The following is a 22,707-nucleotide window of genomic DNA, read 5'->3' as shown; positions in this document are numbered from 1 at the left end:
TATTTGATTAATGTGTTGAGTTCCTACCGGATATTTTTTTTAATAATATTTCCCTATATATTGTACTAGCGGACGCGCGCAGCTTCGCTTGCGTATTTAAGGGTGAATTATAATAACTCATAAAACATGTGTTCAATGAAATATTTTTAAGAGTCTAAATTTCAATTTTTACAAAAATCGGTGGAGATTTAAAAAAATTTCCATACAAACTTTCAACCCCTTATTTGCCCCCTTAGGGGATGAATTCTAGAAAACCATGAAACATATGTTCAATCAAATATTTTTAAGAGTCTAAATATCAAATTTTATAAAAATTGGTGACGATTTAAAAAAAATCTATACAAACTTTCAACCCCTTATTTGCACCCTTAGGGGGAGAATTCTAGAAAACGATGAAACACGTGTTCAATTAAATACTTTTAAAAATCTAAATTTCAAATTTTATAAAAATCGGTGCCGATTTAAATTTTTTTCCATACAAACTTTGAACCCCTATTTCACCCCTTTAGGGTTAAAATTTTTCAAAATCCCTTCTTAGTGGATGTCCAGATTACAAGTCCTTTTATATATATAGATTATATCTATCATATTATTTAATTATATGTAATTTCTATTTTAAGAACTCGAAAAGAAAATGATGTAAATTCATTCATCTTTTTTGTAAATAAATATTTTACAAAAAAGTAAATATCTTAAGTAGTTGGGTAAGATAGAAGATGAACTATACAATATACTTAGGCGCTTTTAAATTATTTTTACTGATTGATAGGTAAACAACTTTAATTTAATATAATAAATTATAAGTTAATTTAATATAACAAATAACACTCAAAGAATAACTTTTTTTAAAATTCTATATAAAAATAAGAAATACAGCAATAAAGCGATTGCTATGTGACCATATTGGAAATAAAATTTCCTAATAATTCGTTTCGGTGATAAGAAATATTTTAGTATGTTTTTTCTTAAATTTGTTATATTTTCAACACAACACAAAACTCGATGAGCATGTCCGACTCGTACCTGACCGGTATTTTTTATTATATTTAAAAGGCAAACAACTGGCAGGTTTAATAAAATATGTATAATAAAACAATATATTTTATTTCAGTTTATTATTTGATTTCGAAAAAAAGAACATCATCAACAAGGCGATAACAGTCAACAAACCAACATTTCAATTATTAATATGATCATTTAAATTATGTAAAAAAACCATATTAATTAACAACATTTCTATACACTAAGTAACAAATAAAATGGATTTATAAAGTACTAGTGGTGTTTCTTAGGAATAATGTGGTGCGTTGCGTATTTCACATCAGCATGGAATCTAAAAAAAAAATAACAATAATATAAAACAAAACTGTAAAAACTAGATGTTTGTATACATACATATATCTCCGGAACTATTCTAAAGTCGGTATTCAATAATTTTTATCATATAGTTATTATGCATCTAGGTGCATATACTATAAATAATAAAAACTATAAATAAAAAAAATAAATTGTTATAATAAGTATAAAAAAAAAAATTTAAAAACATTTTTACCCAGTATGATGGTCACCATGGTAGTGTACAGTCCTTACAGAACCATCGGGTTGGTGGAGAGAGTAGTATCCCTTCACGTGGTCTCCATCTCGGCTCTCATGCTGAGACTTGATGTCACCAGTATGGTGATCATTTACTTTGTACTCGAAATGGTACTTGGGATGCGTCTAAAAATATTTTATAAACAAATAAAGTCCATGAATATTTATAACCATAAATTAATTGGATAGTTGCTTAATTTAAACCATGTTCGAAAATTTTATAAAATAAAAAAATATATAAATTATATAAAAATATTACATAACTCACATGGTAATCAATATGGTGACCATGACCATGTCCATGTACGTGTACAATCTTGGGATGACCATCATGTTTCGAAAAGTGTTGTGATGAATATGCCACGTGACAGTCAGCTACGGCTACGATAGCAAAAGTGACAAGACATAATACCTGAAAAGTGATTGAAAACCGGAAGTATAATAAATATCCAACCGATACTTCCTAACGTAATATTATGGATTCGAATCCTCAATATATATATTTTTTTAAATATGGTATCTGTGGTAAAAATAAAACAATAAATTAGCTTCACGGGATACAGCATCCCGCATACAGCAGGATAGGTAGAGGGAACCTAGTGGTAAGACACTCCGTTTCCCACTTTCCGCCGATATCTGGAGGTATTGCATGTTGAGTGGCAGAACTCAACGCCGCGCTTTTGAAATAAATATATATCATTTTTTTAAATAAGTCACATATTTTATGGGTATCTGTGGTGCGATAAATAAAAATCCTGCGCTAGATCCCCCATCGGATTGATTGACTTAATTAGATTGTTTTATAACTCTTTAAATTTTTGAACAAAAATCTATTAAAAATAATTATTATAATAATCAATTACCTTGAAGTACATGTTTGTGAATATGCAAAATACTTCTTGGTTCTAACTAATATGTGAGCTGAATGATACTATGGAACATTATTTCGTGTCTTTTATATTAATAAATGCAAGGGTAACGTAAATTTGTTTCAATATACGCAATTCTTATACATACTTCAGTAAACTGCAATGTATTAGCAAATGTTTCCTAACCCCGGCACGTAAATGACATTGCTATAAATTTGATCTCCATGAAATGTGAGAAACTGTTCTGGAAAAAAATTGTGATTTTTTTTCTTTTTTAAGTTATGTTCGTAGTGAAATCGATACCGATAGAGTGATTTTATTTTCTGTTTTTATTTTATTGTCCCAATTGGTGGCAACGATGTCGCCTAATGAGCTTAGGTAATATATGAAATATTTAGCAGTATATATTGTTTTTTTTTTGCTTATATGCTGCGTGAGTCGAATTTGAGGGTCCAAAAACGATTTAAGGAATATTTTAATTTATAGCGTGTCTTTAAGCTATATGATAAATAGAAATCCAACGAAATATCCATAATAACAATGCGATGGAATATTATATTTTTTAAAAATTTATTTGACTTGCGATATATATACTCGTATCATGATTGTGATGACTGATCATTCATTATATGATAATCTCGTATACAAATTTCAAAGATTAGTTAGCACATTAAGAGCGAAAAATCACGACGAATATCTTAAGACGTAACCTATCACATTTGTACAAATCGCGGGCAGTATCTGTACTAGCTTTTTGAAGTGCTTTAAGCTCAGGTGATATTAGTTAGTATTGAAAATGGTGGAATTGTTTCTCTATTATATCATAATGACGCCTATATTTTAAGATAGTCTTTTCTTTGTTATTGGTGTCGTTTTGAAGTATATGACATAAATGTATTATCTGATCCCACTTCACAATGAGAATGAAGCCGCTGACAAAAGCTAGTGTATAGTGAAATTAATATTATAATAATATTAATAAGAATAGGTACTCCATCTTTAAAAATAATATATTATAAAAAAGTCATTTGAAAATGGTAAAACAAATTGTATCAGAATGCCAATTTTTTTTTTTAAATTTATGCCCATATCCATCACTATCAGCCATCTTTAAATTATAACAGCCTAATCCGCAATAAAAGCAATAAAACAAATATTATTAAATTAATGATGCTCGAAAATACTTCGACCAAGTGACCGTGACCGTGGCCTGCCTGGCCTGCAATGAAGTTGCGTTGGACAACCTAGTTTAGATCGTTTAAAAATATATTTTTTGCTCTCTTTATAAATCATTAACCATTCATCTATTCAAATAAGTATTTGTTATTTTGCAACTGTTTGTTCTTATTAAATAACTTAACTGTTTCAATGTATTTTGTTGAAAATAACTATCGGGCACAACAATTTGTTCAAAGAAAAATTTTATTGTTTCTTATAGTTTAGGTGTTATGTCAAGTGTGCCTGTTTTTAAAATCAAACATTTTATCTAATCCGCTATCCGGCCTAATAAATCAAATAAGTTTTATCCAAATCCGTACGGTATTTCCGAAAATGTGCTTATATAAATAAAAAAACTGATGCAGTCTATTAGTTATATTATAGTATAGATATATATGCATTAATATAAAAAATAACATTAAAAAAATATTATTTGCAAAATTTAGAGGGAAATTATTAATAATAACCACATATTAAAGTGAAGAATTTGATATATTCATAAAAAAGGTATAAAAAAAATATATCTGTAATGTTTTGGTATTTCTACATTTGGTTAAAAGCTCAGTGATGATGGGGGACGACATGGTGTGTTCCGAATTTCACGTCGGCGTGGAAACTGTAAAAAAAATAAAAATATTAAAATTATTAAACGGGCAAAACATAATTTTTCTGCTTTTTTAAAAAAGAATATATAAATATTCTGTTCTTAAGTGGAACAAGTCTCTGTCCCGATAATGCAGGAAAATGAAAACATAAACTAATATAGCGCTATAGTGGACTACTAAGGAATTGTTGCTCAGGAGATATGACATTAAGAACCATATTGTATGTAAAACTTAAAACTTAAATAATAACTATCATCTTTTGGAAATACCTCATAAATTGATAAATAATAATTAAAAAATAATTGACTTAAATTAAAATTCACCAAGTTATTGTAATTAATATTAAATTAATGTTCAAATAATTAGTTGACAAGTGCCAAAATAAATGAAACTGAATTATTACTACAAGTTAAAACTTCATAAGAGATTGAAAATATGAAATAAGTATTATATCAAATTTATGACATTATTTAAAATTTATGTATTAATATCTTAATTTTTGTTCAATATTTTTTTAAATATTATAATCAATATGTTTACCCGGTATGGTCGTCACTTTCGTAGTGTACTTCGCGCTCAGAGCCATCAGGCTGCTTCAGGGCGTAGTATCCCTTCACTACGTCACCGTCGCGACTCTCGTGTTGGGACTTGAAGTCTCCGGTGTGAGGGTCTTCTACTTTGTAAGCAAAATCATATTTCGGGTACGCCTGTGGAAAAATTAACGATAAAAAATTAATGATAATTATATTCTACGGTTTTTTTTAAATCTTATACTTTATAATATTTCTTCAATTTCCGTTGTTAGTGATTAAAATTATTTTATTTTTGGAGGGTAAACTAACGAATGGTCTGTTGACAAGTTATGCATTATAGTAAAAATGAAAGCATAATTTTTCATTTTCCTTTTTGTCAAAAAACATGATCTACTAATAAATAATTTATTTTATTTTAAAATTCAAATTATAAAGGAACATTTATAAGATTTTTCTTAGTTTTTAAAATGCAATAGTTTTAAGAGACAATATTTACATAATAATCAACTTCGTGGCCATGTTCGTGCTTGTCTTCATGTCCATGCCCATGTCCTACATGCACTATTTCTGGCTTGCCGTCATGGCGGTTGATATGTTGAGAGGAGTAGGCCTGACCATGGCCATCCGACGCTAGGGCCACTGCCACCAAAGCAGCTAAACACACTATCTGAAATTTACAATTTTTTTTAAGGTTTTAAATCACTTATAACTTCACTCGACATTTATTTTAAAATATTTTGAATTTATGTTATAATACCTTAGAGTACATGTTTAGATTATAAATTTCTGTTTAGGATTCTAAATTTAGTTCCAAACTGATGCATCTCGATTAGGAATAACGCCTTTTATATTGATAACAAAGGTAACACCCAAGGTAATATAGATTTCACTAATATTAATTGTTGAATTTATTCTCTACACAGTATGCATAGTTGGCTGTTATTTTGTAAAAAGTAATTTAAAAAACAGACAGTCGTATTGTTATTTTATTATAGTTAAAATTGGAATGACGCAAACACTTGCAGAGCTCTCTATTGACAGTAATGTAAAAAGAGGTTAACAATTATATAAATTTAATTAACATAAAAAGAAAGGAATATTGTTATTTAATATAATGTTCATATAACATTTAATTGAAAAAGAATATGGTAATTGGGTAAGTTACCTTATTTAATGTATTCCCTTAATGACGTACGAGAAATTTAAACAAATAGTTGATATAATAAGTCTTACTGATATTTTCTTCTCATACGTTATATGGTCGGGCTTATTAATAATAATATTTATTTCTATGAAGGAAGCTGTGCAAAAAAAACATGGGTGCATGAAAAACATGCGTGTGTTCTAATGTACGCACGTACGTTAATAGTTCAACTTCTATGGCGTAACAAGATAAAAGTCTTTTTCAGAAAATTATCTTTTACGTTATCTTATCTTATGTTTGTAGAAAAAATGTCAATAATAATAGAAAAAAAAGTATTTAACACAGTGAAAGAAAGTAAGTTAAATCTAGTTAAATCATTTTATTTTAAATATCATAATTTGTAAAAACTAAAATGTTAGCTAGCTAATTTCATGACATCGGTTTTTGTTAAATATAAGCTCATCATTTTTCGCTTTCCCTAACGAACCAAAAGAATTATAACTTCAAAAAAACCCTAATTTATTCCTTAAATGGTAGAATTTGAGCGTGTCGGTGATTACAAAGCAAAGATTATTACTGCGTCAATTTGCACACTAAAATACTGCATTTACAATTAACTCTAACTCCTATGAGTGGTTATTAATTAAATAATTGATGATTTGCTGTTTTTATTCACAATTAAGGAGTTTAGACTAGGCTTCGATAACATACTTATGTCATAAATATTATAAAAATTATGACATTCAGGGCAGGTTCGTTCGGGGCATAAGCGTGCGACTGTGAAGCGACAGTTTTGGGTTCGATTCCGACGTGAGGAAATGATATATTTAATATTTTCATTTTATTTTTCTGGTACGTTCCGCCACTCAACACCCAACGCCTTCAGAATTTAGTCCGAAATGTCTTAATGGGAACGAAGTCTCTCAATAATAGATTCCCAGGTTACTTTTGCCTACCCTTCTATGTGCGGGATACAGCGTGAAGTTAAAAAAAATATTCATTGCAGTGATGTGTTGTGTGTTTACAATCTACATGGACGTTCTCCACCTTTTGCCGAATTCATGAGGCATTGCGTGTTAATTAGCGGAACTTAACGCCGCGTTTTGCTTGTTTACCAGAGCGATAATTTTATTAATTACGTTTTTTTATATATACATATTACTATAAATAGGATACATAATATTATAAGCGCATTAAACAAGGCGCTTACGTGTCTGTTGAGTTTAGAAATCTCATAAAGCAATTAATATTCTATTTTAGAATATTACGAGTTAATTGGTAATTATTTTAAACTGTTCTAATCTATAAAACCAGTCGTACCGATGTTCAATTGTTCAATGTACTTTCGATACGAGTGCAATAGCAAGTACTTTCTTTTTGGTGGGACTGGTTTCATCAGATAAGCGTATCCTATTTGGAAATATCGTTAGAATTATAAGTGTAGAGATGATATTAAAAATTGAGGCCGGAACGGAAACGGAAACTTGGGGCACCGAAGTGTCTTAATGGGAACGGAATGTTTTAACACTAGATTTCAAGGTTCCCTCCTCTGCACATCCTAGCAGGATATAGCGTGAGCATATAAAAAGATTGAGAATTATGAATATCTTAATGATTATTTTAATAATTACTTCGAGTTTAATAATTATTAAAATTGAATAAAAAACTCTAATAAAACTGCAACACAACGTAATAAGCGGCCTGTTTGCTTTAAAGTATTTCTTTCTTCAAATAATTATTAGACCAAGGCCAAAACTCAATTGTCGCATAATATTATTTGTTAAGCATTCATTCGATTGTTGGTTTTTAAAACTTTTTATACAAGTTACTAGTGATCGGACTGACCTGAATTTTTAAATTTAACATTAAATAATCGCACGCATACCTTATTTTTATATAATTAAATTTACCTACTAAGCGGTACTTTCATTTTTTTTCCTTTCAAAAAAATATCGCTTAAATAAAAATGTACTTCATGAATTTATATACAGCATTTTAAAGGGAACCTGTTGAAAAATTCCGTTCCCACTTTCTACCCAGTTTTTGAGGCATATTGAGTGCGTCTTTGTCCGACTTTGTCTACCAGATGGCGAAAATAAACTTATTTACTGGTTATAAGTTCAATTTTCACTCTGGGTGAAAATATCTTTATGACTGTGAATTTATTACTAATTATTACTTATTAATAGTTTCATTTCTTCGCTCTCGTAACAAGGCAAACCGCGACATTCAGTTCGGACACTCAAACATTCAATTCCCGAAAATTCATAAGCAATCTATCAAATCGACAACACGGACGTTCATAGTGATTTCTTCTGTTGTTACACGATAAAAGGAAACAGTTTGCGTGTTATTGCACTATTTAAACGATATAATCACAATAATAAAATAGTAATAAATAAATGAATCTATCGTGCCGCAGTTTAAATGTCCAATTGAACGCGGTGTTCGTGGGTTCTGTTTTACTTGAGGTAATATAAATAATATATAATATTATGTTAATTAACTATACATACTTATATATATCTCTTAATAAATGAAATAAAAATGTTAAATATTTCAATTCTTTGAGTTCAAATTCTTTGAGTGTGATTCGAGCCCATAACCTCGTGCTTACAGTCGCATGCTTGTCTCTGCGCCATGCCTGACCTCATACTCGTACACTAGATTTATAATAAATACTAGGAAAATATTGTTTAATCTAAAACGTATTTATTTTAAATCTTGTATAGGAAATAAACATCCTGTAACTTTCGATTGGCATCGGTACCAAATTATATTCTTTTTAAACTACGGTTTTTATGTGAATAATAAATATTCAGGACCGTTACATGCCGTTAAAACAATATTTAAAAAGGATTCAATAAAAATTGCAATCGCTGTCATTTTTATTGCACCTTTAATTATTGCATTGAATTTCTGCAATTGTTATTATTTATTAATCTAGTAAAATTTGAGTATGTTTTTGTTTTTTTTTATTTTGACACAAAAAAACACTATTTCCATAATGAATATTTAATAAAATAAACCATCGTAAGAAATATAAAAATATCTATACTCAACACTTGAAACACTCGTACAAATATTATTTATGAACGAGAAATGCTTTAAGAGCCTGTTAATTACAATTATATAATAACAACTAAAGCATTTTTTATGATTCACTGTATCAATTTAAATGTGCTGTTATAATAAATACGGTAATAAAATTTCATATAATACTATGGTAATTTAAAGATGTAGGTACAGAGAGTTTCTAAAACGTTAGGTGGAGATGCAACGAAAACTAGATCTATGTTAAATCTGAATACTAATATTAGCTTGGTATGTATGTAGTGGTAGTTTTAGAAACTTCAAATTGACAGAATTCTTTATCGCTATGTTAATTTAGTTTAAATAACAATTTAGTTTGGAATAAGTTTGTTTTTCTGTGTATATACAATTTTAATTTTAATTTGAGAAATATATATTTACCTTCTAATCGTGAATGGTAATGATAAACGTGATGTATAATGATATATACATGTATAAAAAATGTTAAGGTAATTATGATGTACATACATAGGTAATCATGGAAATTGGAAAGATGCGGAAATTTGAATTTCATTAATATCTAACACCCAAAGTCTATACTAGGACGGGCGAAAGAAGCGGACAAATTATTACTAGATCCTGTGTAATTTTGGAAAATGTTGGAATTTCCTGAAAGTTAAATATAAAATAGGCAAAGTTGTGGCTATTGACTAGTAAATTAAAAATTTTAGTGCTAAAATAATATTCCGCATATTATATGATTGTTTTTAATTAAATAAAACATACATATTTTAATTGTTGCGAGTGAAAGGCATTGTTAAAAATTTAATGAACATATTTGAGTACTTTGAATTTTCAGTACTTTTAGTCAGACTGGACTAACAACCTTCACATTGGTTACGTAAATTACGTCACACAAAGAGTGCGCGTGCGTTGGGTTACAAATGTGACGCCCCAAGCGGTAAGAGATTGATTCAGTTCTTTCTCGTAACGTCTCCAGTATATATTAAGGTTTAAACCAATGCTAATTCATCAGTTTCACTGCGGAAGTCTCAGAAGAAAGATCAACATGTTAGCTAAAGTGTGTTTAAAAATAATTTTGTGTTCAAATATATATCTTTAGAATGTTTAAAAATTAACAATATTGTTTTTCCAGATTTTAATTCTTACCATCGCCGCTACTGCGTGCTACAGCCAGGAACATATTTACAAATACAAGCCTGTCCATCGGGAACAACTAAAGGAGTATAGATATCCATCTGTACATAAAACTTTCAGCCTCGTAAACCAGGAACCAGCACCTATCCATGAAGAAGAAGCACATAGCGCTCCGGAGGCACAATTGCACGGACACCACGAATCTGCTGTTTCATCTCAAAGCATAGTTCATTATCAACCATCAGTTCACGAGGAATCGCAGTCGCAAGAATCTTTTGTAGGACACAATGAACCATCAGTAGCTTACAAGCAATATTATCAAGGCCATGATCAAGTAAAACTTCAACAAGGACACCACGTTAAGAACAACATTCAAGCTTTACATTATCCTGTGGTTTCTCACGAAGCACCTCAAGTCCAATCCCATGATGAAGCTCACTACATCCGCGTCCCCGCCCACAACTATCACTATGCCCAAGAATCTGAACATCACGCACCCGCACATCATGAAGCACCAGCACATCACGAGCAACACCATAAAGTAGAATCCCATTCCCACGATGAGCCTATCGACTATTATGTAAGTTTAATCATGTTAATTTATTAAGTTTACGCATTTCCGGAACTCATTTTACATCGACATTCCATTCGCTTCTTCATTTAGAATCTATGCATCTTAATATTATATAATAGTGTCAAACTGTGTTTATTTATTTTAGCCTTAATATTTCATTTCTCAGGCTTATCCCAAATACCAGTATGAATACAAAGTTGAAGATCCCCACACCGGAGACAACAAGTTCCAGCATGAGGTCCGCGATGGTGATAGCGTAAAGGGAGTTTACTCTCTTCACGAAGCTGATGGCTCCGTGAGAACTGTTGAATACAGCTCGGACAAACACCACGGGTAAACAGCATTATTATTTTCTATTAGTAAATTTAGATACGCTTAAATACACTTAACTGTTTTAAGATATTAACAATATCAATTTAACAAGTTTAAAAAATGATAAAGAGAAGCCATTGAAAATATACATACTTATTAAATGTCATTAAATATATATACTAAGGCTGTCAAAGAGTCACAAACGTATGTATGACTGTAACGCAATGGTTGTGGGTTCGATTCCCATTCAGGGGAATGTATAACTGTTTATTAATATTTTCATTTTGTTCGCTACCAAAAAAAAAGCGCGGCTTTGAGTTTTGGGGGACGGAGTGTTTTAACACTAGGTTCCCTCTGGCTGCCCAGCTACATGAGGGATACAATATGTAGCCGAAAAAAAAATTAAATCCATACAATATCGTAATTTAAAAAAAAACATTGCCAGAATATTTATTTTTATTTTCCAGATTCAACGCTGTTGTAAAGCACTCAGCCCCTGGTCAACACGTCCATATTGAGAGTCATCATGAAAATTAATTTAATTATTACTTATGGAAGACTGGCGAAGCCTAAATTATTTTTATTGTTATAAATATTGTTGTTTGTTACTAAATGTGTAATTTAAAAATGTTGCTATTACTATTATTATAATGCTTATTTAATTCTTAATTATGTTTTATTTTAATCTCAACCAAAAAAAAGCCAGAAGAAAGTAGTTTTTAAATAGATATCAACAGCATGCATATCTAATTTTTAAGTAAGTAGTAGTTCTCTTCTCTAATATAGTCAATATTTATATATTTTTTTCATGGCTTACGAAAGAGGACTTATTCACATTGTGTTGACATTACCCTCTTTATATTACTAATTATTAAAGAAGCTAAAGAAAACAAAGAATTAATAGCGTTTTAAGTTTTGTGTATAATACATTGTTTAATATAAACAAATAGAGGCTGTCATTGCATACTGCACTAGACACACACATGGCACTTTGCTAGACGTGACGGTTGTCGGTTCGATTCCCAAAGCGAATAGAATTCTCAAGAATTCGGCGGACATGGGGGAACCTGTTCTAACGGAGAATGGAGTCTCAAAGCAGAAGGTTCCCAATATACAGCATGAAGCTAGAAAAAAATATAAGCTGATCCAAATATAATTCAATATAAAGAAAAATATAGCGGACGACAATTTGATACGTGTTGTTTTCTAGTGAAATTATATGTTTATAGCAATAGTAAGAATATGCTAAATATCAGTTTTGTATTCAAATCACTTGGAATTAAATAAAGGCATTTAGACACGGACAGTTTAGCGGGAGTCGTGTAAAAATGGTAGTTTATTTTAAAGACAGTGAAAGGACGAGACGGAAGACACCATTTATTTGGGGTTAGCGAACTCTTAAGATTGTATCATAAATGAAAGAATCGGCTGACGCATTGTTTCTTTGCATTTACATGTTTTAATTATAGACAATCAGATATTACGTACAAAATTTTATACTTAGATTCTTTAGAATATAATAAATATATTGATAAAATAATATATATATGCATATTTAACTATCACTATGCCCAAGACAGATAAAGATTTGACAGTTTATCTTTTTGAAAGTAATATTAAAAGATATCAAAAGTGATTTATTTTGTTTATTTACAAAACTCCGCTCAACGAGAATATTGAATGTTGAAAGAATGTTGAATGGAAGTGTCTTAATGAAAAAGAAATATCTCAATATCTCAATATCTCAATATCTCAATATCCTTCTGCCTACCCGAGTACCCGGTAGAAGAGTACGTCTCTTATGAAAGCACTCCGCTAGCCGCCCTAATTCGATGGATATTGAGCTGCGAAGTTCAACGCCACATTTTATTTTATCCAAGCGAGAAAGTGTAAAAAAATCGTTATCTCAATTGGAGATCCACAACCATCGTGCTTACAGACGCTTATACGATTGAGCCGTGATCGCCTCCTGGTTTAAAGTATTATAAGCACGGTTAAATATTATTCGTATATACGAGTATAGGTATGTCGTATGTTGAGGCCAGTCGTGGCACAGGGGCTCAAAGTGCGACTGTAACACCGACTGGTTGTGGGTTCGATCCTCACTCGAGGAGATGAAATAGTTATTTAAAGTTATATTTCCATTTTTATAGTAGAGTTAGAAGTAAATTGCCTCGAGGCGAAGCGCGGCGTTTAGTTCTGTCACTCAACACGCAATGTCTCCAGAATTCGACGAAAATTGCGGAAAGGAACATTAGGTTCCCTCTGTCTACCCCGCTAAGTGAAAACTTATGAATATCAAGAAAATATTTATATATTATGTATGCGTGAGATAAAACTATTCTGAAAGTGTAAGTTTCGTTATCTTCATTTATTTATATCCACATTACATTTAATCCGTGTTACATCTAAGACCGTCATGGCGTAGAAGCACAAGTTTGTGACTGTAACGCGACGGTCGTGAGTTCAAACCCCACTCGAGGAAATAGAATTTAAAGAAATTACATCTAATTATGATACTATCATAATATTATAAACTTCTTTTTAAATTTGAAAGGGGCCTTAAAACAAAATATAAAAACGAAAGTTCTATTCAATACACAATATTATATTTAATCGATATACAAAAATTGGAACACATATTAAAAGACTAGACTCATCAATAGCTTGATTGATGGGTATACGAGTACATATATTATGATAACTTTCTATTAGGAACATTGTTTAATTCTTAATGATGTGCGAGTACGTAGTGGGGGGCTTGGTGTTGGGGCTGGACGTGTTGAGAGTGGCCGGAACGCTCTACTTGAGCATTGAATCTGAAAATAATATTTGTGAATTAAGCATTTGCTAATGATAAAAATAGTTTATCTCTTTACTTTTATTATAATAGAATTTTCTTATATGTATTTCAAATGGCTAAAGTATAAGGTGTAGTATGATCACTATTATATAAACTCAAAAAAAAAAGCAAAATACAAATAATATAGATAATTTTGAATTTGGAAAACTAGCACTGTCGAGGTGCACCTGCAAACTATTTGACAATAGTTTCTTTAGATATAATTATATTACTAAGATATAAATAAAATATTTTTAATCTGTATGCAAGTCTCCTTACCCACTGTGTCCATCAACATTGTAGTGAACGGTGCGGATGGTACCGTCAGCCTCGTGAAGGCTGTATGAGCCGGACACGTGGTCACCATCACGAGCTTCGTGCTGGGACTTGATGTCGCCAGTGTGGTGGTCGGCTACATTGTACGCGAACTCGTATTTCGGGTGAGCCTGGAAATTATGTATTATACAGTATTTGTCAAATATGAAGCATTGATGACGGCACGGAAAATTACCAAATTCTTGTGAATTTAAATGTATTTACATGTTTCAAATGTAAACTGATATATTTAAAGAAAGATTATGACATACAGAGAGATTTTGTTAACCAAAAAAAAAAAACAGAAAATAAACAGAAAATCTTAACTTACATGATAGTCTTGATGTCCGTGTCCAGATTCATATTGGTTATAGTGGATGGGAGAAGTGTGCTGGACTACAGGAGAAACGTGTTGAAGGGAAATTATAGGAGATGCGTGATGTGAGATGGCAGCAGATTGAAGACTTCCGTGGCTAGCAATAGGAATGGCATGGTGGCTGACAGGAGCTTGGTGGTAGGAAATGGGAAACGCTTGAGTCAATTGGCCTTGGTATCCATGATTTTGGGAGATGTCATGACGAATGATAGATTGGGATGACGTGGCATGACCACTTAAATGTTGCTGGGCACTTGCTGCCACTAGCAAAGCTGATACGGTGACGATCTGAAAAAAAATACGATCTCTTAATAACACTGTTGTGGGTTCGAATTCCACTCGGGGGAACAAATTCCTCGAAAATTTGGAGGAAAGTAGGGAAAGGCAGAGAACCTAGTGATAGATAATTCCCTCTATTTACACTAGGTTCAATATGCCTACCCTGCTATATGCTTTATTTACTTAATAACATAATCCTTTATTTACTTACTTTAGAGATCATGGTTGCTCTGTATGTGTTTTTTGTGAACTTCGCAAGCGAATGATAATTATTTTTTCAAAAATGGAGCTTTTATACTCAAATCCCTCGGTAATATTGTACAGGATTCATAAATGTAAAACGAGTTTTAACATTACACCTTATGTAAAGTATTGAAAATCGCTTTATCAGTTAATAATGTCAGCCGTACCTTTAGAGCAATGAAAGTACTTTCGACTATTAAAAATATTTAATGCTTTTATTGTAAAAGTGATTTATTTATTTTTATTACTTTTGGTTAATGTTCAAAAGTTAATAATGTAATAAATAAAAAGTGAGCGACATTAGGTTCGTAAAGTCATGCAAATTATTTTAGTCAAGTTTTTGTCCAGTAGATTTATTTAAATATAGGTATTATATATATAAATAAAAAAAATCCACTTTATTTTCATTTAAATGCCCCCGCGTTTTTGTACGGGAGACAGATAGATTGATATAATTGGCTTAAATTTGAGTTATTTGCTTATTAAATTTATATAATTTTATATTTAGATATTTAAAATGTTAAGGTTTATTTTTGTCAAACCTTATTTTCAGCATTTTCCAAACTTAAATTAAAAACTGAGCAGTACATTTGTTCCTGCTTAGCAAGGTAGGCGTTTAGTACTTAGTATAAGAAGATCTGTTTCATACTCTCTTCCATTTTTACTTCCACTCTTTTTCGGGACATTGGGCGTTAAGTGACGAAATTCAACTCTGCGTTTTGTTTTCTAGAGCGATAATTAAAAAATAATTTAAATATAACCATTCTTTCTAGTGCGGCTCGAACTCATCATCGCTTTTACAGCCGGACGCTGTCATACTGTGCTACGATGGTCTTTAATTTTTATTGGAGAGTTCAAAATTACTACAATTTTTAAATTACAGTTTTGAAACATAAAAATTAAATTCGAATTTTTAAAACGAAATATGTTGTATAAGTTAATTTTATTTTGGACTCGAATTTACTTATACAACTTGCATTACATATTTGCACTTCCTTCCACCTTACCTACCTTACGGCCTGCCTGCAGCAATGTTTCCAGGTTGATACGACAACCTTCAAAGGCACATCTATCTCCTCTTAAAGGCGGGCAACGCACCTGTAGCACCTATAGTGTTACATGGATGGGCAATGACAGATGAATTAAGAAAATACATAATAAAAAAATACGCAAAGAACAACCTATTTCCTCTTTATTACTATAACGAGAATTTTAGAATTTTGGAATAACATTGCTTAAAAGTACACCAGTACAGTGTACTTTTAAGCATATCATGTTATTGTTTTAATTATTATTTATTATAAATGTTTCATAGTTTAGTGACAATATAGCACAGTGGTATAATGTACAGTTCACTTGAACATAGCTTATTTAATTATTAATAAGGAAGTATACGTATAAACCAAGAAATTCCTGGCTTTGCCACTCATACTGTTGGACCCCTTATTAATGGATTGGCGAATAGCTTAACTTAGCTCAGCAGCTTTTCCGGTCAAAAAAAAAACAATTAAATGACGTGGAAACGGCCCGACTTATTTACTTCAGCTACTTCAGTATTATGCCCTATGTGATTTTACTTTGGGGTAATGCAGCCCATAAATATAGGTGTTCAACCAATATTTGATCTGCAGAAGTGAGCTATTCGTGCAATTTATAACTCAGGTCCTAAATACTATTGCGTGTCACTAAACATGTGACAGAAATTAAAATTCACCATAGCGACAAACAGCCATATAGTCAAAATGAAAACAAAATCGATGACCTACATCTAGTGGGGTGTCGTTAAATATATATTTAAAAATAATAACCAAGTTCCATTCGTCATTTTACATTTTAAGTAACTGTGTAGGAGATATAATGATTTAAATTCATTGTTGTCATAACAGGTATACTCGTACGTTAGTCTGCCCTTATTACGCAAGGATAATAGCAGTTATAGCCTACTGCCAGTATACTGTGAGTGTGGACTGTACGGGTTCAAATCCACAAGATATTAATTCCGTGAAGCAAATAATAACAATAGAAGCATTACTAACAAAAAAGTGTAAAATACTATAATTCAAAAAACTATAGTAACACAATTATAAAAAATCAAAAATCTCAACTGCATAAAATTGAAAAGAAAACAACTAGTCCAATATTTCTTTAGGATAAACAGTCGGGTCCTATTTTAAGTTGTACCCATATCGTTAGTGCCGAGACTTAAATGTTAAGACTTTTAACAAAATTTATGCGTATACGAGTACAATAGTCGTGAAATAACTATATTTTTGCACACAGACTCTAATTTACATGTAAGCTTCTGCGACGTTTTATGTAGACGGCTTTATATATTCTGACATAGGAAATGAGAAGCTAGAGTAATATTATTTTCATTTGCCCGCTCTGTTAGACATGGCGCGGTGTTGAGCTCCGCCACTCAACACGTGAAATAACTTTAAATTGTATAAAGAATCGGGTATTAACAAAAAAAATACCAAAATACATAAGACTAGATTTTATTTTAAAATTTAAAACAATTGTTTTTTTTATTTTACTACTCTACACTTAATATAATTAAAAAAAAATCTTAATGGTGTGAAAGAACATAATGCGGTTCAACATGATGAGCAGGCTGTATGTGGGCTGATGGGGCAGAGTTGTGTACTTGAGCGTTGAATCTGAAAGAGATTACATAATATTTGTTATTAAATGTATAGAATTACAATTTTATTCAGTTTGCCTTAATATAAGTATATACCCAATTACATAGTATATAAATATATAACATCAACTGTGAGGCCAGTCCTAGTTATATGCGGCTGGATGTGGGTTCGATTCCCAATCGAAGAAATTAAATATATAATACTTTAATTTCTTTGCTCTTTCGGAAAGCTGGTATTTAGTTCCACGACGTAATCCAGAGTTTAGAGGAAAATGGGGAAAAGCAGTGATTTAGCAACTGTTTCCCTTTGCCTACCCTGCTGAGTGCGGGATACAGCGTGAAGTTAAGAATAAAATTAAAATTAGAACATATTTGTTCTTATTTGTATGAACTTTTGTTATAAAATAAAATAATATTTACCCGCTGTGCTTGTCAGCAATATAATGTACAGTGCGTACTGAACCATCGGGTTGGTGCAGGCTGTAGTACCCATTTACATGGTCACCATCACGAGCCTCTTGCTGGGATTTGATATCGCCAGTGTGATGATCCTCTACGCTGTATTTGAACTCATATTTAGGATGTGCCTGTAAGATAAAAAACATTAGTAAATATTAATTTATGAGCTAATATAAGAATTTTAAATAGTTATTTTTTTATATAGAGAAAAAGAATTTCTTACGTAATATTCTTGGTGGCCGTGGGATCCCTCGTTGTGGTAATTGTTGGAAAGTTTTAGGATAGGTGGAATGTGTTGCACAATAGGTGAGGCGTGTTGAATAGATTGAACTGTGTAATGTTGGATAGGAGCAACGTTTTGTACTACTGGAACAGCACGGTACACAGATCCACTGTTGTGAACAGAGGGTGCATGATGAAGTATTGGTTGTACTTGATGGACAGATCCAGAGTGATGTACTGGTGCAACATGCTGGATTTTGACTAATTGATGCACTGGCGCGATCTGATGACTATTTGATTGTATGTTGTTATATCCGTGTTGGTTATGTGAAACGTCGTGAAGAATAAAAGATTGTGAAGATATAGCAGGCCCATGTGATTCATGTTGAGCATTTACTGCTAAAAGTGCAGTAGAAAGTAAGAGAATCTGAAAAATAATATTAAATTATAGTAATAAAATTAAAAAATAGTTAATTGATGTCTTAGAATAGTTGTACTATAAGATAAACATATTATATAAACAATTATATTTTAATTTAGTTTTATATACGATTCTAGTAACTTACTTTAGAGATCATTTTGAATGTTTATGATTGTAAAGATTGCAGGCAAATGATAATTTTTGTATTCGGTATATGCTTTTTATATTCTGTTTAAGATCTCGTTTTGGAGTGACAACTTAATAAGTCAAAATATAAATTTGGTAATAAGTAGAGTAAAAATCCGGTTCAGTGATTGTCTTGTAGTTTTATAGCTGAAGGGTCTTTAAATTTTGAAGTAAAAGTTGATTATATTAAAATAAAACACAAAAAGTAAATGAGAAAGGTATATTACATAATATAAGCAAAATCTGGAGCCTTCGTCAAGCACCCATAAGGCATTGTCTAACGTTTCATAAAATGTATACTCCTAACTAAGTAAGAAAACGGAGAAAGACTTACAAACTAAAAGAAATTATAATACAAAAGTTAGCACCCATCAAAAACAGGTACTGGTTGTGAAGTCTTGGGCCGTCGTCCCATATTAGATACACCTTATGAAACGCTGTGCCTATAAGCCATCCGTTGTACCATTACCAGGAAGCATTCAGTAACATTGTCGCATTCTGTCTTATTCTAAGTAAATAAAGGTAATAAATATGTCGTTTTCAAGTCTTTAGCCATGGAGGAGGGAGCCATGGAGGAGGGAGCCGTGGCCGAGAGGAGCAGCGGCGATGACGGGAGCATGGGCAACGGCTGCAACGGCAGGATGTGCAGCGTGGCCTTGTCTGCTCACTACAGCGTTGAAACTGAAACAAACAAATTGTTTTGAAATATAAATAGATCTATATTCTACAGTACATTACATTTAGATAGTTTTACAAGAATAAACTTTCATATATTTTATCTCGTATATTTTACTTGAATTTATCTTAGTGAAAAATATATGGAGTTGATGCCTTAGTTGAAAAAGTATAAAATGTAAAAATTTCCTCGACAGATCATCGAATCCACTACAATACCGCACCTTCAGGCCTTGTCAACCACGCGATAAAGGCGTATAGTTATGAATCATTATCAATTATATAATTTATATATGTATAATTATATGAATCGCTCAGTGTTAAATAATAATTTGCACCGTAAATATGATTTTTTTTAAATCTCCTAATTATAGAATACTAGCGGACGCGCGCAACTTCGCTTGCGTATTTAAGGGTTAATTCTAATAACCCCTGAAACATGTGTTCAATGAAATATTTTTGAAAAATGAAACTTTGAACCCCTATTTCACCCCTTTAAGGTTAAAATTTTTCAAAATCCCTTCTTAGTGGATGTCCAGATTACGAAAGTAGACTTTTGTCCAAATTTAACGTTGCTACCATCAGCGGTTACGGCTGTGCGTGCGTCTTACCTCAGTCAGTGAGGACAAGTCCTTTTATATATATAGATATTAAGATCTTATTCTCCTCGGTACGATTATTACCTTTATTACCTTTTACTAGTATTGATAATTTTTATATACTGGTAGAAATATATAATAAGATTGAATTACCCATTGTGATCGTCAGCAGAGTAGTTTACAGTACGGATGGTGCCATCGGGTTCGACGAGGGAGTATTGTCCCTTTACAACATCGCCATCGCGAGCTTCCCATTGGCTCTTTTGATCGCCGGTGTGGCCGTCAGTGACACCGTAGTTGAATTGGTAGCGGGGATGGGCCTAAAGTGGTAAAACGTCATTGTTAGATATGGGTCAAATTTCTAATATTATAAATTACTTTGGTACTTAATTCAACGCATAGCGGGGTAGGTAGAAGGAACCTGGGAACTTAGTGTTAAGATATTTCATTGCCCAAAAAACACTTCCGTTCCCCACTTTCCTTCGAGTTCTTGAAGCATTGCGTGGCAAACTCAACGCCACGCTTTACCTCGTTACCAGAGCGAGGAAATCAAAATATTAAATATTTCATTTCTTGTCTAAAGTCGCAAGCTTGTACCCCTGCACCACGACCGGCTTCGTGCTATCAGTCAATTCTATTTATTAAATAAATAATCATGTAGTTCAAGCGGGCGAAGCCGCGGGTGGGCCGCTAGTTAATTCCTATAATAATCGTAGGAATTCCGATTTTGAATATTAATACGGTTACCGTTTAAGCAAATTAATTAAATTAAAAAAAAATATAGGAGGGCGGTCAAATAAAACTAAAAAAAAAATGCCTAAAAAATGTGCCAAATTTAATTTCATTTTATTTACGACTAGATAGTTCACGAGTTGGGAAGGGCTCAAAAGCTGCTGGTCTGTGTAATATTGTTTTCGTATAATATTATAAATATATACAGCAGAGTTTTTTTATCTTGGCTGAACACGTCTTTGCGTTTCTAGATATATAGTGTAATGTATAGCGTAATATATATTAATTTGAATATTACTTACATAAACCTCAACAGGGGCAACGGCGTGGGCCACAGGCGCGTGCAGCACGGGCGCGTGTGAGACGATGGCACCGTGACCTAATAATAGAAAATATTATATATTTATAGTATTTCTGGCCAATATTTACAGTTATCCTTTATTATGAAAATAACCAAAAAGCATTTTATACTCGTATACTTGCTTGAAATTCTTAGCTTTAAATAAATGTGCAATACAAATTTTAAATAACTTACGTTTGTAAAAAACGATAATATAATATTTTTTTATATGGTAAGAAAGTGCGAAAAATATATGTATAAAAAAATTATGAACTTAAGGTAAAGTAATATTGATTAGAAATAAAGATGCGTTATAATATTCAAATATTGCAGACTTTCAAAAGTCGTCAATAAGTCTTATACTACCTAGTCCCAATCCATATCCAGGAGCAGCCAATGCAGGAGCAACAGCATGAGCGGCGATGGCAGGTGCAGGATGTCCAAGAACTATACTCTGAGATGAGATAGCTCCGTGAGGACTCGCTATGAGTCCTCCCTGTGCTACAACCAGGAGCGCGCAAGCGACGATTGCCTAAAAAAAGATAAGGGATTATATTATAATAAGATAGAAAAAAGATAATTAAATGTTTTTATAGAAAAATATACAATATTTGGTCTTTTAAGTTTTGTTATTATAATAATAAATAATATATGACATTACCTTTGCGAACATTTTCTTAAGTTATTATTAGTTCGGGCGGTGGTTCCTTAAGCTCTAGACCTGATGTGTGCTTAAAACTAAGATACTTGGCGTTTATATAGAGACTACTAATACTATGCCCTATAGGTAGAACTAAGGTCCCGCCTGCGGTGTCGCAGCCACACAACACTATGTGAGTATGTATGTATGTATGTATAAAGGGCGCTGCCCGCAATAATCTAGATAGTAAGAAAAGTATGGATAAGCGGAACAATATTTCCTTTTAAGAGCTTATGAAAGACAATAGTACAATTTACTTAATCTATCATATCTATATCTATCTACGTATATTGAGAATATGGAAGAATCATTTGAATTGTTGAAAAAAATATGACTATTGGTTCTAATATATTATGTTATGTATTGGGTATGTCCATAGTATATATTTACAACGGCGCTGAACAGCTTAAGAATTGGTTTAAGAACCATAAATTCATACACTTATGAGTATATAACACAAAATAAATTAAATTTTATAAAGTACAGTTCTAAAGATAATTATTCTATTCAAAAATAATTATTTTTTATCATAAAGTAAAAAAAAATACTTTTAACAGATTATTTTATCTGAATTCAAACTTGAACAAACAAAAGCTTTACGCTATATTCCACTTAAAGCAAGCCAAGGGAACTTA

At 31.7% G+C, this 22,707-nt stretch overlaps 6 protein-coding genes across 9 annotated transcripts; 1 reads left to right on the top strand and 5 right to left on the bottom strand.

The window, feature by feature from the left end:
* Positions 1 to 1,149: 1,149 nt before the first annotated feature.
* On the bottom strand, positions 1,150 to 2,567 carry LOC146532514 (cuticle protein 7-like). Its single transcript, XM_085195569.1, has 4 exons — positions 2,457 to 2,567; positions 1,862 to 2,005; positions 1,553 to 1,719; positions 1,150 to 1,333 (listed from the first exon to the last, which is right to left on the bottom strand). The coding sequence occupies exons 1-4, from the start codon at positions 2,466 to 2,468 to the stop codon at positions 1,276 to 1,278; spliced, it is 381 nt and encodes a 126-aa protein (XP_085051695.1). The 5' UTR covers positions 2,469 to 2,567; the 3' UTR covers positions 1,150 to 1,275.
* Positions 2,568 to 4,153: 1,586 nt separating this feature from the next.
* LOC146532513 (cuticle protein 8-like) lies at positions 4,154 to 5,710 on the bottom strand. The gene is made up of 4 exons (XM_085195562.1): positions 5,576 to 5,710; positions 5,315 to 5,485; positions 4,826 to 4,992; positions 4,154 to 4,296 (listed from the first exon to the last, which is right to left on the bottom strand). The coding sequence occupies exons 1-4, from the start codon at positions 5,585 to 5,587 to the stop codon at positions 4,242 to 4,244; spliced, it is 405 nt and encodes a 134-aa protein (XP_085051688.1). The 5' UTR covers positions 5,588 to 5,710; the 3' UTR covers positions 4,154 to 4,241.
* A 1,577-nt stretch (positions 5,711 to 7,287) lies between these two features.
* Positions 7,288 to 11,708, top strand: LOC146532512 (uncharacterized). Of its 4 annotated transcripts, none has more exons than XM_085195524.1 (5): positions 7,288 to 7,342; positions 9,855 to 10,076; positions 10,152 to 10,733; positions 10,894 to 11,060; positions 11,507 to 11,708. In XM_085195524.1, the coding sequence occupies exons 2-5, from the start codon at positions 10,017 to 10,019 to the stop codon at positions 11,574 to 11,576; spliced, it is 879 nt and encodes a 292-aa protein (XP_085051650.1). In that variant the 5' UTR covers positions 7,288 to 7,342; positions 9,855 to 10,016; the 3' UTR covers positions 11,577 to 11,708. The 4 variants fall into 4 exon arrangements, with proteins under 4 accessions (XP_085051650.1, XP_085051649.1, XP_085051648.1 ...); XM_085195523.1 differs by having other exon boundaries at positions 7,289 to 7,535; XM_085195522.1 differs by having other exon boundaries at positions 7,289 to 8,433.
* Positions 11,709 to 13,770: 2,062 nt separating this feature from the next.
* Positions 13,771 to 15,074, bottom strand: LOC146532511 (uncharacterized). The gene is made up of 4 exons (XM_085195547.1): positions 15,063 to 15,074; positions 14,528 to 14,860; positions 14,161 to 14,327; positions 13,771 to 13,858 (listed from the first exon to the last, which is right to left on the bottom strand). Exons 1-4 carry the CDS (start codon positions 15,072 to 15,074, stop codon positions 13,771 to 13,773), a joined length of 600 nt encoding a protein of 199 aa, XP_085051673.1.
* A 2,502-nt stretch (positions 15,075 to 17,576) lies between these two features.
* On the bottom strand, positions 17,577 to 19,122 carry LOC146532510 (uncharacterized). The gene is made up of 4 exons (XM_085195535.1): positions 18,986 to 19,122; positions 18,421 to 18,846; positions 18,159 to 18,325; positions 17,577 to 17,754 (listed from the first exon to the last, which is right to left on the bottom strand). Exons 1-4 carry the CDS (start codon positions 18,995 to 18,997, stop codon positions 17,664 to 17,666), a joined length of 696 nt encoding a protein of 231 aa, XP_085051661.1. The 5' UTR covers positions 18,998 to 19,122; the 3' UTR covers positions 17,577 to 17,663.
* Positions 19,123 to 19,232: 110 nt separating this feature from the next.
* LOC146532509 (cuticle protein-like) lies at positions 19,233 to 22,167 on the bottom strand. The gene is made up of 5 exons (XM_085195545.1): positions 22,034 to 22,167; positions 21,739 to 21,904; positions 21,335 to 21,411; positions 20,454 to 20,620; positions 19,233 to 19,707 (listed from the first exon to the last, which is right to left on the bottom strand). Exons 1-5 carry the CDS (start codon positions 22,043 to 22,045, stop codon positions 19,575 to 19,577), a joined length of 555 nt encoding a protein of 184 aa, XP_085051671.1. The 5' UTR covers positions 22,046 to 22,167; the 3' UTR covers positions 19,233 to 19,574.
* Between the last annotated feature and the right edge of the window lie 540 nt (positions 22,168 to 22,707).

The sequence above is a fragment of the Heliconius melpomene genome, chromosome 13 (genome assembly GCF_056956725.1).
Source record: "Heliconius melpomene rosina isolate 202511_hmr_F chromosome 13, ASM5695672v1, whole genome shotgun sequence".
NCBI lineage: Eukaryota > Metazoa > Arthropoda > Insecta > Lepidoptera > Nymphalidae > Heliconius > Heliconius melpomene.
The sequence above is the reverse complement of the archived record's forward strand: the minus strand, read 5'-3'. Positions and strand labels throughout refer to the sequence as shown.

What these genes read in the sequence shown, in the direction of transcription:
- LOC146532512 (XM_085195521.1), top strand. Translation starts at nt 8,365, where the DNA reads ATGAATCTATCGTGCCGCAGTTTAAATGTCCAATTGAACGCGGTGTTC. An exon ending in TGGGTTCTGTTTTACTTGAG is followed by an intron (nt 8,434 to 10,151) that starts GTAATATAAATA and finishes TTGTTTTTCCAG; the next exon opens with ATTTTAATTCTTACCATCGC. An exon ending in ATGAGCCTATCGACTATTAT is followed by an intron (nt 10,734 to 10,893) that starts GTAAGTTTAATC and finishes TTCATTTCTCAG; the next exon opens with GCTTATCCCAAATACCAGTA.
- LOC146532513 (XM_085195562.1), bottom strand. An exon ending in GCCACGAAGTTGATTATTAT is followed by an intron (nt 4,993 to 5,314) that starts GTAAATATTGTC and finishes ATTTTTCCACAG; the next exon opens with GCGTACCCGAAATATGATTT. An exon ending in GAAAGTGACGACCATACCGG is followed by an intron (nt 4,297 to 4,825) that starts GTAAACATATTG and finishes TTTTTTTTACAG; the next exon opens with TTTCCACGCCGACGTGAAAT.
- LOC146532511 (XM_085195547.1), bottom strand. An exon ending in ACGGACATCAAGACTATCAT is followed by an intron (nt 14,328 to 14,527) that starts GTAAGTTAAGAT and finishes CATAATTTCCAG; the next exon opens with GCTCACCCGAAATACGAGTT. An exon ending in AATGTTGATGGACACAGTGG is followed by an intron (nt 13,859 to 14,160) that starts GTAAGGAGACTT and finishes TATTATTTTCAG; the next exon opens with ATTCAATGCTCAAGTAGAGC.
- LOC146532509 (XM_085195545.1), bottom strand. An exon ending in TGGATATGGATTGGGACTAG is followed by an intron (nt 21,412 to 21,738) that starts GTAGTATAAGAC and finishes TTCTATTATTAG; the next exon opens with GTCACGGTGCCATCGTCTCA. An exon ending in TCTGCTGACGATCACAATGG is followed by an intron (nt 19,708 to 20,453) that starts GTAATTCAATCT and finishes TGTTTGTTTCAG; the next exon opens with TTTCAACGCTGTAGTGAGCA.
- LOC146532510 (XM_085195535.1), bottom strand. An exon ending in ACGGCCACCAAGAATATTAC is followed by an intron (nt 18,326 to 18,420) that starts GTAAGAAATTCT and finishes TTTATCTTACAG; the next exon opens with GCACATCCTAAATATGAGTT. An exon ending in ATTGCTGACAAGCACAGCGG is followed by an intron (nt 17,755 to 18,158) that starts GTAAATATTATT and finishes AATCTCTTTCAG; the next exon opens with ATTCAACGCTCAAGTACACA.
- LOC146532514 (XM_085195569.1), bottom strand. An exon ending in GTCACCATATTGATTACCAT is followed by an intron (nt 1,720 to 1,861) that starts GTGAGTTATGTA and finishes AAATATTTTTAG; the next exon opens with ACGCATCCCAAGTACCATTT. An exon ending in CATGGTGACCATCATACTGG is followed by an intron (nt 1,334 to 1,552) that starts GTAAAAATGTTT and finishes TTTTTTTTTTAG; the next exon opens with ATTCCATGCTGATGTGAAAT.